Source organism: Patella vulgata, chromosome 1, assembly GCF_932274485.2.
Source record: "Patella vulgata chromosome 1, xgPatVulg1.2, whole genome shotgun sequence".
Taxonomy (NCBI): Eukaryota; Metazoa; Mollusca; class Gastropoda; family Patellidae; genus Patella; species Patella vulgata.
The window spans coordinates 59,170,919-59,191,572 of record NC_065879.2 but is presented as its reverse complement, the minus strand read 5'-3'; the positions used below and the strand labels follow the sequence as shown (position 1 = coordinate 59,191,572).

The window sequence follows — 20,654 nt, the reverse complement described above, 5'->3', positions numbered from 1 at the left end:
ACATATTTTAGACTATGAGACGACATGTGCAGTTATCTCCCGTCAACCCTGTCCGCCCGTCCATTCACAATTTGTTTGTGGACACTCTACAGGTCACAATGTTAAGTTTATATTCCAAGAACCTCGGTTATTTTCTATATTGGCATGTATCGGACCGTAACTTCATGAATAATGGCCCCTGGTTGTACGAAAATTCGCTTTTGTATCCGAATTTGATAAAATGTATGTTTATAACCCAAAAGAAATTGGTTCCTTTTAATATTCGCGCATATCGGCTCCTAACTTCCTGGATTATGACCCCTTAGTGTACGAAAACCATGCTTTTAGCTTGTGAACCCGCTAAAGGTCACATTTTTTTTATTTGACTTTAAAAACCGTTAGAATATATCACCGTTACACTATAATGACAGTTTATCTTGAATTTCGTGAAAATCTGGTCGAGACTGTCCAACAAAATGACCGCTCTCCGTGTAATACTGAGGTCGTGGATTCTCTAGAGGTCACAGTTTTATCCGATTTTGATGAATCTTAAAATATATGTTTATATGTCAAAGATCTCGGCTACCTTCCATATTGACGCATGTCGGACCGTAACATTCTGGATTATGGGCTTTATTGTACGAAAAATCACCTTTTTTAGCTTGTTCTCTGCCCGTCTCTTGTAAAATGTGGACGTATCTTGCATGGCAACCGCTTGTTCCTTCAGTACCTACATTTTACCCTCAGTACCTACATTTTTCCTTCAGTTCAGTACCTACATGTTACGTTCAGTACCTACATGTTACCCCCGGTGTCTACATTTTTTCTTCAGTACCAATATTTTTCCTTCAGTACCTACATTTTACCTTCAGTACCTACCTACATTTTACATTCAGTACCTACATTTTACCTTCAGTACCTCCATTTTATATTTAGTACCTACATTTTACCTTCAGTACCTACATTTTTCCTTCAGTACTCACATTTTACCTTCAGTACTTACCTATTACCTTCCATTTACAGGGGATTTCTCACACCTACAATTTTAAAATAATTTAATGTTTTTATTTGAAAAATAAATCAAAGTTATATTTGTATAAAATTATTCTTGTATAATCTGCCAAAAAATCTAATTTGTCTGTATTTTTTTAAAGCTAGTTTGTCAAACTTTTTTTTTGTTTTGTTTTTAACAGATAACACTTCATCATGTCCACCAGGTTTACCAGTTGCTAACTGTTTTATCGATCCATGTCTTTTGGCATCTTGTCCAGGACATCCAAATGCCATATGCAGGTAAGGTTACTTATAGTTTCAATAACTTCAGCATGAATTGTATCCACAAGCAAGATCATTTAGTAATGTCAAAACTATGAGTACTTTGTAAACACTGCTCACTTATATGTTTACCATAATAAATACAACATGTTATTAATACGTTTTAATCTAGAAATCTTTGATCTGAGTAAAGAACAAAAATTTTGGTCTAATTAAATCGGATGTGTTGATTTGCTTTGTGAAGTAGGTGCCTGTCAACCTTTAGATTAAATAAAGCCATGATTTGATAACGAAATGAAATGAAATGGAATTTAACATCCTACTTTTCTGCACCGACTGGGATAATGAAGACGGGCATACACCATACAGGATGCAGCGAGGGAATTTTGACTGGACCGCGGCCCCTGTCCATCCTGCACCACCGACAAGGGGTTACCATGCTGGAAAATCCCAGGGAAATTTCTACGCCAACACTGGGATTAGACCCCGGACCTCCTAGTTAGTGATCCGGTGCCTTAATCATTGAGCCACCATACTTCCCCAATCTGATAATCCCATCAATTTGAAAGTTACTTCATATCAACTGCCGAAGACTCTAAAAGCGCTAATTCCTCTTGAATCAAATTGGTTATGTTCTGCCCCTTCATTCCAAATTCACTTGTGTACATGTAAATGTCTTTTATTTTGTCAAAATGAATCTGCCATTAGTGGTTATTATTTATTATTTGATATGTTTTAGAGCAAATTATTGTGGTGTTTGTAGTCATGACTACTATGATGAATACAATCGAATGGTCAACTGTAATAATGCCAGTAAGTTCTCGTGTTCCTCAGATCTGATGACGTTTGTCTCTTCATCTCTACAAATATTTCATATCAGATGTTACTTAGACAGAACCCTGTCAGATGCCAACGAATTTTTTTTTTGTTCAGTACTATCCAACCATAATTGCTGTGGTTAATGAGCTAGTAATGTTCATAACCATTGCTTCATTGACCTTACCTATAGGATTATTAACGCCCTCTGTAATAAATACACATTAAATATAGACATGCATTGTCGCTACCTCCGCAAGTTGTGTGTCATTGGGATTGACGTTGGGTCAAAATTCAAACTTTTCGGATAGCAATGTTTGAACACATTTTCCTGTTAACATTTTTACTTCTAAATTTTGTGAATCTTATACACGAAATTAGTTATGTGTAGAATTTGTCAATACTTGGAGGGGGGTTGTTCATTGAGGTAGTTGGAAGAAAAAAATCAAAATAAACTGATTAGATTTAAAAATAACTTGCTTTTCATTTTAAAAAAAAATTACCAGACAAGATTATTGTTGACAATTATTTTAGAAATAGTCCAGATGACTTTTCTAATGTAGGGCATATTATAGTTTATGTTTTTATATTGTCGCCGCCCCAGTCCGTCCGAACGCCCGTCCGTCTGTCTGTCCGTCCATCGGTCCACAATTTGTTTGTGGACACTCTACAGGTCAGATTTTGAGGAAACTTGATATATAGGTTAATATCTCAAAGATCTCGGCTCCTTTCGATATTGGCATGTATCGGTCAGTAACTTCATGGATTATGGCCCTGATTGTAGGAAAAATCAGATTTTTAGCTTGTGGGCACTCTGGATATCACAATTTTTGATCCGATTTTGATAAACTTGAAATGTTTGTTTATAACCGAAAGACCTCGGTTCCTTGTGATATTCGCGCATATCGGCCTCTATAACTTCCTGGATTAGACCCCTGATTGTACAAAAAATCGCGTTTGTACCTTGTGGTCCCCCTGGAGGTTACAATTTTTATCTGATTTAAAAAGACGTTTAAATATATCACCGTTACAGCATAATAATAATTAAGTTTGAATTTGGTGAAATCGGACCCAAACTACCGGACAAAATGGCCGCTCTATGTACGCAAATAGTGTTAAAGTATGTAATATCAAGGTTGTGGACCCTCTAGAGGATGAAATTTAAAACATGTGTTTATGTCCCAAAGATCTCAGTTCGTTTCGATATTTGCGTATATCGGAGTGTAAGTTCCTGGATTATGGCCCCTGATTGTCCGAACAAATCGCGGTTTTAGGTTAGATATATCACCGGTACACCCTGATGATGATTGAGTTCAAATCTCGTAATAATCGGAGCGAAACTGCTAGACAAAATAGCCGTAAGTAGTGTAAAAGATTTAACACCAAGGTTGTGGACCAGCTAAGGATCACAATTTTTGTCCGATTTTGTTGAAACTTCAAATATATGTTTATATCCAAAAGATCTCGGTTCCTTTCGATATTCACGCACATCGGACCTTAACGTCCTGGATTATGGCCCCAAATTGTACCAAAAATCCATTTTTGTGCTTGTGGACGCTCTAGATCTCACAGTTTTTTTTTAAAAAAAAACGTTTGAAAATATCTGTGTTACAAGCTAATGAAGGTTGAGTTTGAATTTCGTGAAAATCAGACCGAAACTGCCCGACAAAATGACCACTTCTTTACGCAAATAGTGTAAAAGTATATGTAATACCAAGCTTGTGGACACTCTAGAAGTCAGAATATTTATCAGATTTTGATGAAACTTAAAATATATGTGTATATCCCATTGTTTGTTCAAAAATCACCCTTTTTTAGCTTGTTTTCTGTCCATCTCTTGCAAAATGTGGGCGTGTCTTACATGGCAACCGCTTGTTTTAAATTATGGATAACTTAGCTAATTAAATGGCCAGAAAACGGAGGAAACATTTATTTAATTCCTTATACTGTTTGATTTTTAGCCACTCTTCAAGAACAAAGGCTACAGTGTTCAGAACGATTTCTTGAATGTGCCAGTAACTTGACCACCAACTACTCTGGGAACAATTTCCTTAATCCTGATAATTACTGCAAGTAAGTTGGGTATAGAGAGTAAACAATTTGATGGCATCAGCTAGGGTATACAGTACAGCTGGCCTCCGAGTACATAGATAATCTCCTGAGTCTTTGAAACACTGTATGTGTTACACAAAAGTATAACTAATATCACATCATTGTGAGTTTCATTTCTTATTTCTCGTGAAATCATAAAGCACAAATTCGATTTCGTTTTGATTCAAGGTTAGCCAAGGAATCATTGAACTGTTCTGAGCAAGTTCTACGAGACTGCAGCAATGTTATGAACCTGTCATCAGAACTACGACAAAGTCGACAGATGTATCAACAAAATTGTGAAGACGGAGGTAGGTCACTGTACGTCTACACCACAGAAAGTAGCACGTACCAATCAAATGTTATTTTTTTAATATTCAATTTTTTTTAATTTAGTTTTTTCGGTCTGAAATCGAAATCTGGTCCAAAAAGTGATAATTTGACTTCAGTGCAATGTAAACAAATTATTTTTCAATGAATTAACATGAAACTTGGTAGAATAACAGTTTGGTTACTCCTTATTAGATTCCCAATCATTCAGATAACGAATAAGATACCCCCCCCCCCTTTTGCAGGAAAAGTGGTTATCAATGACCAGGGTTAGACTTAAAATTGACGATTGTTTGCTATTTCTCCTTTTTAAACATTTGCTCCCATCACACAAATCCTAAAATATGCATTTCAAGCAGGGGAAAAGGTAGATATATGGAGAAATAGAAAGAAGGATGTGGAGAGAGGGTTTTAACTCCACATAACTCAGACTAGGTCATTTTGGGACTAACATACACAACCGTTTTAATTCAATAATTTGCTTGTCAGTAAGGGTCTTTAGCAGTAGGGATGCCGCAGAGAAAACTCACGAGGTTGGGCAGTTGACCCTACTCCCTGGAAACTGAATCTAAACACATAATACTTTTAATATGTTTTATTTAAGGTTAACTTTTTTTTTTAATTGAAAAAAAAAGAAAGAACAAAAATGTAGATTTATGAAACATGAAATTGTAAAAAAGTAAAAATTGTTTCTAATGCAACTGATTTTTTATACCAGTACCTGAAAATAGATATAAAATAGTAAAATTACAACAAGGCTTTTAAGATTTCATCCTACGAAATATTCAATTCAATTCAATTTAATTCTTAATCAATAAATAAATAAATAAATAAATAAATAAAATAGATAAATATTGGTTATCTATATAAAATAATAACAATACATGGTATTATATAATAATAAATAAATAAATATATATATTGGTTATTTATATAAAATAATAACAATATATGGTATTATATAATAATTTTTGGAAGGTTTCAAAGAATAATTGTTTTTTTGCTTATCAACTAGTTGGGGTAACAATTTTTGATATGACAGATAGTCTGGTCACTGAACGCATGAGGCCTCTGCTTCAGAGTCTTTCGTAAACAGCTTGCATAGAAAAAAAAATAAAATGAAATAAACTAAACAAACCAGTGCAAAGGATTAGTTTTCATACCCACGTAATCTGATATTACATTGACAAACATATTATTTTTACAATTTTAAAAAGACAGCCTACTCGCAATATCGCATGCCATTATGTCATATGTCAGTGATAATAAATTGGCCTAACATTTCACTTTAGTTTCTTCGTGAATTATTCTTTGTTAATACAATATATATAGTTATGCTTTTAAAAAATGTGCGTTAATACGGTTTTATTTATGTCTGTCAATAGAACTATGCCGTTTCTTCGGGTCGAGTTCGGTCCATTTTCTACAGATCGAATAATATCGGCTAAAATTTAATCATTAATATATTATAAACATGGGTAGTTTTATTTTCCAAGTCATGTTGTAACCGATCTATGTAAAAAAAAGACAGAATAAGCACATTTTTACGGAATGAAACAAATAGCTACAGCGTTCGGCATAGGCATAAACTTCCGGTTTATCGCCATGTACCGTTATTTGCTGTATTTTTTTTAAACTTAATTCTCAATTTAACGCATGATTACGTCCATGACAATTCGGTTTTTAATTTTTTATGAATAGAATATTCTCTAAAGTGTCATAAAATCGTAAAATTATGTTGGAATATTCCTACGTAAAGAAATGGAAAATATTTGAATTTTTTTAAAATTCTAGAATAAATCGTTCCACTCACCTGATACGGGTCCAATTGTCATATTCCACAGGCCCAACATTCTCCCGAACATCTCCCGCCAAGTTACACCATCCGCCAATAAAAATAAAGGTACGGTCAAACGTAATTCGATACCTACTTTTCCGCTTAAAATCACATCTAGTTTTTGGACCTAATATTAAGCCAAGCAGAGTTAACTGCCCTTGAGCTTGGCACACGCTACAGAAAGGAATTATCCTCCAAAACTACAAATCTGATGATTTTATGTATCAGACGTTGCTATATTTACTTCTCAAACCACCATTTTGAAATTTCTTTTAAACAGTATACATGCAGTAAACGATGTTTATTACAAAACTGGCCTGAAATAGACACTAAGATCAATTTAGCACCATGCAGTGCTATGAGTTGCTGGCTAGATGTGGAAAGTAGGATTTTAAAAAAAAATCCCCACGTCCAACGTGTGACACGTACTTTCTCCTCTGCTACATGATTTAGAACAGTTCCTGGTCGTCTAGTATTTTTAATTGTCTTCTTTAATTGGGAGCACGTATCTTTAAACGCCACTCTGACATTCAAAGTTGTCAGTCCAAAAATATATATATGATTGCTGTACGATTAACATACACGATTACATATGATCACAGTCTGCTCCAATCAGTTTCAAGAATAAAAGTATCAATAAAAACAGAAATAAACAAAAATCAAAAACAAAAACACATGCAATCGATCTTTAAAAGTTCATCACTGCCCTTCACAGTCCTATGAAAATTCACTTTAACCTAAACACAGAAAACACAATTGTAATTGTTTATTAAATCTCCAAGTATCCTAATTTTAAAATACTATAACATATCACTTCTAATTTATACAGTTCAGTTTTCACTTTAAATTCTGTCTCAGGAAATCTCAATTTAGTAAATTGGTAAACCATTTCTTCTTCTTTGATTTCTATTGATCTGTTTCAGCTACCAAAGTCTCAAAGTTGAAAACTTTCATTTTTTCTTTTAAGCAAGGTATCTCGTTAGTCACAAGTCTTCTCCGACTTTCAAGAATTTCCATCACTCTTCTTTGGTGACTGGCTATGGCCAAATTACAATTTTATTCGTCAATCAAACATGTCATTGCCATCAGACCAAGAACTAACTATTCCTGATTTACAACTTTATTTTAATAAAAGTCTAACATTATTATTCTAAATCTTATTATCAACTCTTACATTTAATTAAAATTAAACTTTCATTTATCAATAAACTTTGATGTGTCTCTTTAATTAGAAAACTACAAACTAATTTTTATCTCTTGACCTTAACTCAGTAATCTACAATTTTATAATTGCGTTTTTGTTTTATAATTCCGCCCAAACAATTACATTATTTATTTTATATTTCCCCCGTCAGTAATGGGACCTTTTTACCCTAATCATTTACAATTTTAACTTCTATTTTACATTTCAACCAAAACAAATATACTGTTATCGTACACCACTGAATGTCAAAAACAAGCCCGGATCCGTAGCTTATTCCAACATCAGTGCTACATAACATTATTACATAGAATTTTGTCGAGAGCAAATGGTTGCACACCCCTTCACTCGGAAACACAGTCTATATATACTTATCCCCATGGGCACCAACCTTTGCTTGCTGATTTGTTTCTATATTCTTACGAAGCCGATTATATACAGGCACTCCTAAAATCAAATAAACGATTAGCCAGACGTTTTAATTTCACTTATCGATATATAGATGATGTTCTATCACTGAATAATCCTAAATTTAGTGATTATATAGAATTCATATATCCTGATGAGCTCGAAACTAAAAATACTACTGACAGTGACAATTATGTTTCCTACTTGGATCTGCGTCTCGATTTTGACAATTGCCATAAACTGTGTGTTAAATTGTACGATAAACGTGATGACTTTGACTTTCTGATTCATAACTTTCCATTCATTAGTAGTAACATTCCAATATCACCAGCTTATGGAGTGTATGTGCCTAAGCAAGTTCAATACGCGAGAGCTTGTTGCTTTTATTTTGATTTTTTAAGTAGATCGAGGCATTTGTCATCTAAGCTTCAACTACTGTATACTTGTCCACTAAACTTACAAAAATATAACATGTCTCTTTCGGCAATTATTCTAGATATTATTAATTGACGCGTATACTATCTTCCTGATTATGTCTACTACATCTGTTAACACTGTTCATCGTGTGCATTTTGCATACGGGTAGTCCATTGGCCAATTGCGCTATTTTACCGAGATTTCGTCTAATGTGGCGCCACGCAGGGTAAGCTTACTCTTCCGGACACCTGTTACCACTGTTTGTCGTGTATTTTGTACACGGTGAACAGCCCATTTGTTGATTACACTATTTTGCCTTTACCGTTTTTTTAGGACTTCGAATTTTGTCTTATGGTTTGGATTGTTCGTACTTATAATAGTATGGGAGATGTTCTTAGTTCAGGTGTCTGTAACGTTTTAAATTCCTCGGATGTTTCATTCATCTCAACCCAATAGTGTTCTGTCAAACTGATATTTTGCATTTTTCACCACATGAATATAATATTTCTGAATGTATGTCAAATAATTGTAAAACTTATGTAGCAATATTGCTAGAATTTTTACTCTTGAAATTAATGATGGCATTATATTGTATTAATTTATGTCTTTGGCAAGTTGTGGGATTCAAACATATTGTCTAATATGTACTTAAATCAATAAGTGAACGAATGACAGGTTGCTATATAAAAAAGAGTTATAATTTGGTAAACATTCAATTCTAAGTTGATAACAGATATCTTGTCGGGCATTTCTACTGTAATTTTCCACTGGGTTTCGACGTCATTTGGCTTAATTAACCAATCTATAAAATTATTTACATCATATTTGACCAATTAGATAATTGAAGGTCCAAAACCCAAAGCTTCAAAACTATCATATTTGGGAGCATTCGTCAGACAGCAGCTTGATTCTAGAAGGGAAAAGTTGTAGCAATTTCTGTCAGCAGACTCGCCCCAGCAAATCTGGCTGGATGGGGCTTGAGAGAATGACTTTATTCTATTATACATTGTACCATATGTAAGCAGCTTGATATATAAAATGTAAAAACGAACTGTTGCATTGCTATTCTTGGTAGGACAAACGTCCTAACAACTGGGAAGACAAACGTCTTAACTATTTAGATAAGAAGAAGAGAATACACAACGTTAAAGGGAAGCCAAGCCAACATGTGAAAATACTAGACGGTCACAAGGCTACTAAGATATGTAGTAAGAAATGGTGCTTGGGTTATACGCCGGATGTTGCGACCGGTATTAGTAGTGGTCCGCTCTCCATGTCTGACAGACGACCCATGGTGCTACACCAGTCCTATGTTGAATAGTAACATTTTTTTTACAATTTCTTTAACTAATAAAACATATTTTACACGTGGGTTCGAGAAATTAAATTTTAAAACCTCCAATGTTATCTACGATATAGAATGTACACTCTGCGGACTGGTTTATATAGGCGAAACTAAAGGACAGTCATCGTCACAATATTAATAATGGTAGTAACCAGATTCTTTAGAGACATTTTAAACAACCTGACCACTCTATACTATCAATGACAGTGTCTATATTAGAGAAAATTTACCACCATACCAACAGCCCTACTTTGAGTAGTTATTCCTAAAGTTTCTTCGTAGAAAACGCAGTCATGGACATCGTCGCTACACACCACCCAAGTTCAACATTATTTCACTTGATGCCCTTTTGGAAATTATCCAAGGACCACACCATATCCGTACTAAATTATATTCTATTCCACTAACTGTTTTGAAATTAATTAAAGGATTGGATTCTAATTGTGCTGATCTGCTCCTAGGATTTCCTATACTTATACTTAACCCATTGCATCCAAAATATTTAATTACCGAAACGCATTATCTGACATTAATGCAGAAGACTTATATGATAACCCTCTACCCTGTTCTTTGGTAATACTATAGGGTCTATAGTAGAGGTTATCTGAGTGCTCTAAAAAGATGCCCTGGTTAATGTATTGAAGTTGTTAGCTAGTACCAGTGACAACGAAAACTTGGCTAACAAGGATAAGTCTGGTAGTTTAAATATGGCAACCCCAGGCGTTAGAAACGTGGTTAGCCGCCCTCCTGGGTGCCCATATAAGTACACTGTGTTGAAATCCAGGGTAGCGTCTGTACAGCTGACCAATCCGATAATGGAAGTACCTGGTCAATTTCCCGGGGTTCAGTACATGACTCATGCACGTATCCTCTCTATATAATAAGTAAGGGTTATCGACTGAGACAGAGGGGTTCAAGTTAGATGAACATCCGAGCTCGTGCAAGGTTGTACACTGAGAACGCGATATTTAATGTTTTGAGAACTCAACGTCAGTATAGGGCAGAATTAGAAGCCAAACAAGTATGACAATTACTTAATGGGTTTGTTATTCGTAATTATATTTTAGTGTGTTGTAAATGTTTTCCTTACCAACAAGGGGGGTTCGATGGCCGAATGGTTAGCGCGTGCGCGTTGTATTATAAGGTCTGTCATTGAGTCAACTGGCAGGGTTTCGATTCCCGGTTGTACGTCACAAGGAGTAGGGTCACCTGTCCAACCTTGTGTGTTTTCTCCGGGTCCTCCGGTTTCCTCCACTGCTAAAGACCCAAACGCGCAAGCGAATTTTTGAAATAAAATTGAACCATGTGAGTCCCGAAATGACCTAGTATTGTCGAGTGGACGTTAAACCCCATTTCTCTCTCCTTACCGACAAAAGAAATAAATATGCGACAGCCCTTATTGACTGCCCGGGCAACTTAGCGGCTGTGGGCGTATGTTTCGTTGCCTGGCAATCTATCTTTAAAATTCACAACAGGCCAATGAATAATGTAATATCAATTTGATGTGAATGGGGTATGCTGCATTGACTGGAATACGTTTTACATTCACGAATTGTCAGCCACAGAACAAACTGACCATGTGCGAAAAAAAAAAATAGCATGTGCGATGATGTAGGAAAGGTATTTTACAAGATTACAATTATCTAAAACATGACCAAACAGAAATTTATCCCAGTGCGCTAGGTTTTGTGTATTTGTTCCTTATTCTATTGGATGCATTTTCTAGCTAATGAAACTATTTCACAATCTACATTGAAAAAATATATATTTATTGTTTTAACTACATGTATTTATCTTTTTAATTAACACGATGTTCCTTGTTATTTCTAATACAGTGCACTCACGAAAATGCGTGATCTGTTTTGACAATCACCGGGTTAGTATGTTGGGGTGTTCATTTATATGACCACCTACTTTTCCCAAAATAATCACCTGTGCACATGCTAAAACAACACATTACAGGTTGATTAGTAACTTGGAGTTATGGCCCTTGTTTCACGTTATTGCACCTTGTGAACGCTCTAGCGACAAAAATTATATTCATATTTGTATGAAATTTATATGCATCCTTTAAATTAGTGAAATGAAGCAAATCGAAATTCAGCAATTTCTGTTATTTATGTCTAGAGTTATGGCCCTTGCTTCACTTTGTCAAACTCTGTAAACGTTCTAACGACAAAAGTTCTGATCTGTATGAAATTCATATGCATAACTTAAATTAGTGAAACGGAGAAGTCTATTGAATTTCAGCAATTTCCGGTTATCATGTCTAGAGTTATTGCTCTTCTTTCACTTTGTTCAACATTGTGAATGCTTTAACGACAAAAGTTATCATCATATCTCTATGAAATTTATATGCACTCTTTCAATTAGTTAAATGAATCAGTCTATTGAATTTCAGCAATTTCCGTTATTTATGTCTCGAGTTATGGCCCTTGTTTCAATTTGTCAAACACTGTGAATGCTCTAGAGTTATTGCCCTTGTTTGACTTTGTTTAACCTTGTGAATACTCTAACGATAAAAGTTATCTTCCTATCTGTATGACATTTATATGCATTATTTAAATTAGTGAAACGAAGAATTATATTGAATTTCAGCAATTCCCGCCAATTGCTGATAGAGTAATGACCCTTGTGTCGCTTTGTTGAACCTTGTGAATGCTCTAACGACTAAAGTTATCTTCCGATCTGTATGAAATTTATATGCATCATTTGAGTTAGTGCAACAAAGAAGTCTATTGAATTGCGGCAATTTCCGTTAATTACGTCTAGAGTTATGGCCCTTGTGAATGCTCTAATGACAAAAGCTATCATCAGATCTGTATGAAATTTCTATGCACTATTTAAATTAGTGAAGCGAAGAAGTCTATTGAATTTCAACAATTTCCGTCTATTGCTTCTAGAGTTATGACCCTTGTTTCGCTTTGTTAAATCTTGTGAATGCCCTAAATACAAAAGTTATTCGATCTGTATGAAATTTACATGCATCATTTGAGTTAGTGAAACAAAGACGTCTATTGAATTTCAGCAATTTCTGTAAATGGCCTCTAGAGTTATGGTCCTTTTTTTACTCTGTTGAACCTTGTGAACCCTCAAACGACAAAAGTAATCGTCTGATCTGTATGAAATTTATGTGGATTATTTAAATTAGTAAAACGAAAAATGCTGTCGAATTTCAACAATTTTTGTATATTACTTCCAGAGTTAAGACCCTTGTTTCAGTTTGTAGCATCCTGTGAACCCTCAAAACACGAAAATTATTTCCCCCATTACCTACAAAAGATTAAATATGCTACAACCCTTCAGGGGCGGATCCAGAGGGGGGAGTGGGGAGGTCGACCCCCCCTCCCCCCTGCTCAGCTACATATTTTTTTTTGTAAATCAACACTTTTTATGAGAAAAGTTTCTCGTCCGTGTGCTTTATCCTTTATCGTCAGATGTGGGACAGGATGGGCACTCAAAGCACGAGATAATGATATAGACATTATTAGATATTACAATTAATGCTTTGCATCCATCAAATTGAATCACAATGTCATTGTATTAATTAATAATAAAAATTGACGTCAAATGAGGTGTTGAATTTATCTGTTTAAAAAGCTCAGCGTGTATGTATATACGCCGAAATGACGATAGAGACCATGGGGGGGGGGGGGGTACATTGTCTAAGGAACCTGGCAAACCCCCTCCTGCAAAAATTCCTGGATCCGCCCCTGCCCTTGTTGACCCCTCGGACGATTTAGCTGCCGTGGGCGTATGTTTCGTTGCCCGGCAACTTATCTTATAAAGAAAAAAACAATATCATGAACTATTCTTATCACGAACGTTGCAATTTCGTTTTCTATTCTACAAACGAAGGCACGTAATTATTGAGGAATATTACCGAAGTGAACTATAGCAGCCAGTATGGAAATTAAACATGAAATTAGTGAAGACCACCTATTTTTTTGTATTAATCATAAATATTATTCAGAATACGATATGCTACACAACATAACTATTTCTAGTCCATTTAAGGGAATGTAAGCTTCTTATTGACCTTATTTCCTGGACAACCACTTCTGGTAACCTAATTCTGGACTATGTTAACCATGATTAAAAATGTCCGACTTGCAAAATACTGAAATAGCATTACTGTTGTGACAGTTTGTTGGGGTAACAAATGCGGGTGACTATACTTTAACTCTTCATTGTATATTTAACATTGTTATTTTCCAACTTAGTTCTTGTATTGTCATTCATATTTGACTTGTATTTCTATAAAATACGAACTTAACAGATATTAATGTGGTGGTGATTGATTGAGCAAGAGTCTAATAAGTGTACCTGCATTGTGCATGAGGCAGAGTATAAAATTCCAAAAGCTATTTACTTATTGGATTGTTCCTGTGTAAATATCCACATAGTATTACACAGATTTGTCATTTTGTGTTTTATATAAATTGAATTGACCTGGTTCATTGGTATTATAGTTTATTAATTTTCTTTCATTTATTTCAGTAACCCCACAATGTCTTCAGGAAATGTTACGATGTAGTAACTATAGCATGGAAGCTACAAGATTGATAACCACGTCTGGAATTACAAACACGACCCTCTACTGCAGGTATTGCAATATTCATTTTTAAAGATAGTCGTATAGTCTTGCGACCTCCTGTCGCTTTGACCCTGTGGAAGTCAAAGATATCAAATTAACATTAGTGTTTGGAAAAAACCTACGATTGTTAAACAGTTTGATGAAATGTCATTTATTTTATTACTACTTTTAAGGTTTACTTAAAATAAATAAGATATCAAAATTAAAACAAATGGCTTTCGAGATTGCTTACTTTAAAAGAGGCAGCGTAGTATCACAGACCAGGGCCCGGTTCCTAGAAAATCCTTAGAGTAAGCACAAAGTCACGCTTCACTTTTGCTTACGTAGGAAACTTTATAAAATACAGTCTCTAGAAAATTCTCAAGACCGTTCTTACGTAAGCACAAGTCAAGTATGAGTCTAAGCACATTGTGATTGGTAAACTGTGACTACGATGCTCTCTAATGTCATAAAAACACTTTTGGTATGCGAATTACATCATAAATTGGTTGGATGCTTCCCGGCAAAATGGTCGATTTAGATGCATTTACATGACCCCTATATATAAAATGTGCCACAAGTTAAAAAAAAAAACACAAGCACATGCAAACAGACTGAATAATTGTTAGAGCGCTTGATCTTAAAGTAGCCCGTGTTTGTGTTGTTTACTAATTGGCAAATAAATAAAATGATTTCAGTATGGTGGCTGAAAGCGTCCATTTAGATCGGCGTGTTTCTAGATACAACGCGAGAGTCGCCGTTAAGCCAGCACGACGAAAAAGGCGCCGATCGGCGACTTTTTCGTCGTACTACCTTATCGGCGACCAGCGACTTTCACAACACGAGAGTCGCCGTTAAGCCACGCGACTTGCTTAACGGCGACTCTCGCCTCGGAAGTTTATAGTTAGTTACATGCACAATGGCTACATTTTACTTCTTGTATATAAAATGGAGGAGCTTTTGGATGAGTTAGGACTTGTAGGCTAGCCTACTTTCTGCCACAGATGGAGCAACATGTGGCAAACTCTTGCACAAAAGCATGTATGAGGTTTACCATGAAAAACTTGAAATACACAAGCTGGAAGTAGGGACAAGTAAACATGCAATTTTCGGCCCTACATTTCAACCTAACCGACCTCTCAAAATCATGAATATTCACCAAAACCTGGCAGAAAATGTATTTTCAAACCCCTTTCTTCGATTCTACACCGAAAATCGCGATGCAAAAGGGGGAAAAGGGAAAGCGAGAGAAAGACTAAAAATAACTTTCGCCCTACATTACGGCGTAGAAATATTTGGTGATCTGTGTACGTAAAATGTAGCCATTGCGCATGTAACTAACTATAAACTTCCGAGGCGAGAGTCGCCGTTTTCGGCGCGTGGCTTAACGGCGACTCTCGTGTTGTGAAAGTCGCGGGTCGCCGATAAGGTAGTACGACGAAAAAGTCGCCGATCGGCGCCTTTTTCGTCGTGCTGGCTTAACGGCGACTCCCGCGTTGTATCTAGAAACCCGCCGATCTAAATGGACGCTTTCAGCCACCATATGTCAGGGTAGAAGCGAAATTTTCTATATTCTTCTCGAGAATAATTATGTTTCTAAAGGATTTTCTGTCTTTTAATTGTCTTTTTGGTATCCAAAGATGTAGGAAATGCCGTCGAATAACTCTACGGTCAGCCATCTTGACTGAAACAGACGGGGTTAAGGTTGGTAAGCAAGCCGTATACCTTGCTTTGGACTTGTGCTTAGATTGACAATGTTTAGGAACGAAGTTGTGCTTAAGTTTTTTCTTGGAACACATAATAATGTGCTTGTGCTTACACTGAAATCTACTTAAAATCTAAGCACAAGAACGTTCTTAAGAATTTTCTAGGAACACAAAATAAGATACGTTTACTTAAATGCAAAGTCTACTTAAAATCTAAGCACAAGAACGTGCTTAAGAATTTTCAAGGAATCGGGCCCTGGCCTAGACCGTAACAGAAAATGTTTGTTTGATTCCCGTCCTCAACTTGCAGACGAACCAAGACTTTATGGTCACTTAATTAAACTGCTTCCCAGCGTTTATATGAACATGGGCCCCGAATGCTATTTAACTACAACAGTACTTATAATACAGTTTATTATAACAGTTCAACGATAAGAGCTACAATTTTACGACTTCACAAAGTTACAGTTTACTAGCCTACGTACAGTGGCATTTCAAAACGTGGTCAACAATTTGGGTTTAAATACAAAAGTTACCGTAACACTACATTTTACATTAACACAATGTCATCTCTCCTATTTAAACAGGATGGCTAACCGCCGAAAACTACTGTATACCGGTACTATACATAATATCGAAAAAACATAAAGGCTAAACTGCCTGGCACACGCGCCATGTTTCCTACCCGGATCAATCTCTTCTCTTCGCGCCCAAAAACATCACGTGACCCATTATTATTCATTATACAGTTATGATTGCATCATCTAGAAACTTGAGTTTGCAACTAAAATTAGATCAGTTACTGGACACGGGTCTCACATTCCCCCAGCCTATAGATCGAATGACGTCCCGGGCATGTACAGATGAATAAAAGTTTAACTCCTATACTTAATTCAACAAAATTATATCTTAATATATATGTATACATAAACTAACCTTAAACATACATTATGCAAGAGCTAAATTTGCCTATTGTAGGTCTTTCTTTGGGCCTGAAATGTTTTCTAAATTATTAATTAGACATTAATTAACTTATCCAGGCCATAATCAACTCTGGATATTAAATAGATTAGAACAGTTCAGCCATATTTTGATTTAAGCTAAGAATGGAGGATTTTGTAATAGGATCATTGATAGTACTAGTGTCATTAACTTTGCTTTCCTGTAATAACATATCATCAGTTTCTGGCTCAATAACGTCACTGGTTTCATTTAATTTACGGAAGTGATCATAACAAGAATCAAGATTCACAGAGTTCTAGAGACATTTCTGTTTTTTATCAAACATTTCCAATATTCCGACGAGTTGTTCCTTTTCAGTCGCTTTAAGTCCTGATTAAAGTTTTTATTAAAAATTGAGAACGCCGCGGATTTGACTTTCTGTTTGCATCACTTTCGTTCAAGTTGAAGTTATTTTTTGCATTAAAGAACTCCTTACGTCTAGCTTCACAAGTTTCATCAAACCATGGTTTCTTCCCCGTCTTCTGTTTCGGTTTTAAAGTTGATTGACTGTTAACATTTTACTGATACCCGAATTCTTAGCACTATTTCGGAATATATCACCAATACTCGAACAAATTTCATCGACCACTGATTGTTCAATGTTTTCACTATCGACATGGTTTAACATCTCAATTACTATAGCAGTATTTCTTTCATTAATTCCGTCAGCTAACACAGGAGCTAAATTTTGGTTCCATGAGATCTTTGTGACCTTATTTACTGGATATTCCTGATCTATCTTTTGACAAGCTATTCTTCCCAAATTTAAAGAGATCGGGTTATGCTTATCTGAGAATAGTGGATTGTAATCACATACACTGTAGTCTGTTATATTAACAATTGCTTTGGGATTACACATTACATAGTCTACGACAGAGATTCCAGCACATGTAAACGATCCTGTTCCTTTATCTGAGCCTCACCGACCGTTGGCAATATATGAACCTGTATTTTGACACATAAGGAGAAAACACTCGCCGTACCTGTTTACTGACTTGTCACTATTAGATTTTTCCAGTGAAACGTCACATTTGGCTAATAATGCTTCACGTTCGAATTTGTCTAGCTCAAATTCATCAAGCTCGAAATCTACTTCATGTGATTGATCCAAAGTGAATGTCTTATTTAATAGTCCAGTCCTTGCGTTAAAATCACCAACCAGTATAAATTCAGTTCCTTCGGGGCAATAATTGAGGTACAAATCTTCTATGGCATCAAACATATCTAAGTTGCTATAACTAGTATTTGTTGGGCGAATATACGCAACACATCCCACGAGTTTAAATCCAAGCAGACTCTCATCTAATGAAAACCAAAATGTAATGTCATTCTCCTGTCTGTATATTGAAATGTCACTTTTTAAATTTTCTTTCATTAACACTGCAACTCCACCTGACGAATTTTTTTATTTTTTTCTACTGTTTAGATGTAAATTAAAACCGTCTATTTCAAGTAAGTCCAAGAATGAGGTTTTAGTTTCAACTAAGCATACAATGTCAAATTCAGAAATGTAATTCTCAAAATCATTAGAAAGTAGTTTTGAATTTAATCCGCACACATTAAGTGTGAGTAACTTTAGTTCGTTTTTCTATGATTGGTTATCCTCTAACCGATTTGTCGTAATAATTCTACCACCTGCATTGACACGCAGTGCCGAGTTTGGTAAATGTCGAATAATTGCTCTTGAATTGGATTCAATTAGTCTCTCGGTTACTGATTTTGCTCTTGATATATAAACATCTTTGAATTCACTCTTTGTCAGCTTACTTTTGTTTTGTAATACTCTATTTCTGTGTTCACTGTTCTCAAAGCTTATTTTAACTAACCCTGGTTTTGTTCCTGATTTGTTCCTGACCTCGATTTCAATCTCACTACATCAGTGATTTTCACCAAGGGCTTTAATTATACTGAATGCTTTCTCTGATATATCTTCTTCTTCAAATTTAACATCAAACATTACCACTGTCATTGTTGTCTGTCAGTCTACCGTGACGAGTTTCATTATTGACTTCTGGTCTTGATAGATTATCTTTTAACTCTTGAACATTGTAAACTATCTGGTCAACTCTAATCGTTTCTGTAGTTTACTATGCCCTAACAACATAACTTTACCATCCCCTCTTTCGATTTCTTATATAACAGGATCATTCTCTAAAGCTTTACGAACAACACATTTAATTTCAGAAGTTAACTAAATTGGGTCTTTAATTAGCACGTTATCAGCCACACGTAAAGGTTGAAACTGAACATGTTTATTGCATTGAGCTTGGCAACGTTTATGTGTTTTCTGCAAATGTTCATTCGCGACACGGATAGCTTTAGTTAACTTCTTTTCTGGGCTCTGGGCATACTTGTTAATATCCACACGTTTACTGTCTCGAATTGAAGGATACATCATTTCTCCTGGTTTCTCTACCGCGATGCAAAAAGTTTGGAGTGAAACCGGTTGAACTGTGAATAGTTGAATTATGGGCAAGCGACAAAAATGGTAACATATCAACCCATTTATAATTGTTCTTAACATACACTTTTAACATAGAATTTAAAGTGTTTCCAGCGTGCAATTGCACCATCACTAGATGGTGAATAAGGTAAAGTCCTAACACCCGTTATATTCAAAATATTCAACATTTCCTTAAATAATTTACTTGTGAAATTACTACCATTATCAGATAATATCATATCTGGAATTAAACTTTGACAACAAAATATTTAGTAACCAAAACATCAGTAGTTTCCCTTGCGGTTAGATTTAAGAATTTGGGGGAGAGGATAAGTCTCCACATAAGCACTGTCCTAGGATGATGAAAATTTGGTTCGTGATATTTCCTAGTTTTATTAAAGATAGGTTGCCAGGCAACGAAACATACGCCCACAGCAGCTAAATCGTTCGGGCAGTCAACAAGAGTTGTCGTATTTTTTTTCGGTAATGAAACTTATTTCACAAACCGTACATAGATACAGTGTAGAAACAATAACATATTTACATCAACAAAATATAACATATATATATATATGTATGGATAGGATTTAACCAGATGGGGGGGGGGTGTAACCTTTGTGTTATAACCTTAATTAATCCGTGTAAACTATTTAATACATAAGGGTAAGTACAGTTAAACAATTCGCTAAACTTGTGTATATTTGGTCGTAAGTAGAACTTAGGCAATATAGACACTTTCCTTTTCTTTAAAATAACCGAATCTGTACAAATAAATAAATAGTGGAATTCGTCGCCAATTTCATTTAGATTGCATAATTTACAGGTTCTATTTTCTTCCATCGGCCAGTTTCTATGGGTAATTCGGTATTACAAGTTCTAAATCAACATATTAGTTTAGATTTGTACATGGGTAAGACTGAAAGATATTTTTCGAAATCAAGACTATGTTTAAATAATCTGTAATTTAAACCCTTTGGAGATAATGCTATGCTACTATGCCATGATTGTAAAAACTGGTCTTTTAGAGACTGGGCAATACGGGTTTTCAGCCATTTTATATTTAAAAAGGTTTGTGTTACATATATGTATGATAAGCCACATTCGTCAAGGATGTTTTTAATACATCTCATCCAGGGTGTACTGCAAGATTTTGACAGTTTGTATAGTTTAGTTGTCAGTTTGTTTTCATCAGTTACTACTTTAGCCCAGTAACATACCATTCGTACTT

The 20,654-nt window shown here is 35.3% G+C and overlaps 1 protein-coding gene across 2 annotated transcripts in view; it reads left to right on the top strand.

Annotated features, from left to right (window-relative positions):
* The window catches only part of LOC126808776 (neurogenic locus Notch protein), a 429,826-nt gene that overhangs the window by 135,221 nt on the left and 273,951 nt on the right, over nt 1–20,654 (top strand). The window contains exons 11-15 of one of the 2 annotated variants that reach the window (XM_056102639.1): nt 1,173–1,272; nt 1,994–2,067; nt 4,032–4,143; nt 4,351–4,472; nt 14,200–14,305. In XM_056102639.1, coding sequence (XP_055958614.1) covers nt 1,173–1,272; nt 1,994–2,067; nt 4,032–4,143; nt 4,351–4,472; nt 14,200–14,305 — 514 coding nt within the window. Of the gene's footprint in view, nt 1–1,172; nt 1,273–1,993; nt 2,068–4,031; nt 4,144–4,350; nt 4,473–14,199; nt 14,633–20,654 lie in introns of those variants that run through there. The other variant, XM_050533742.2, reaches the window with a different exon arrangement.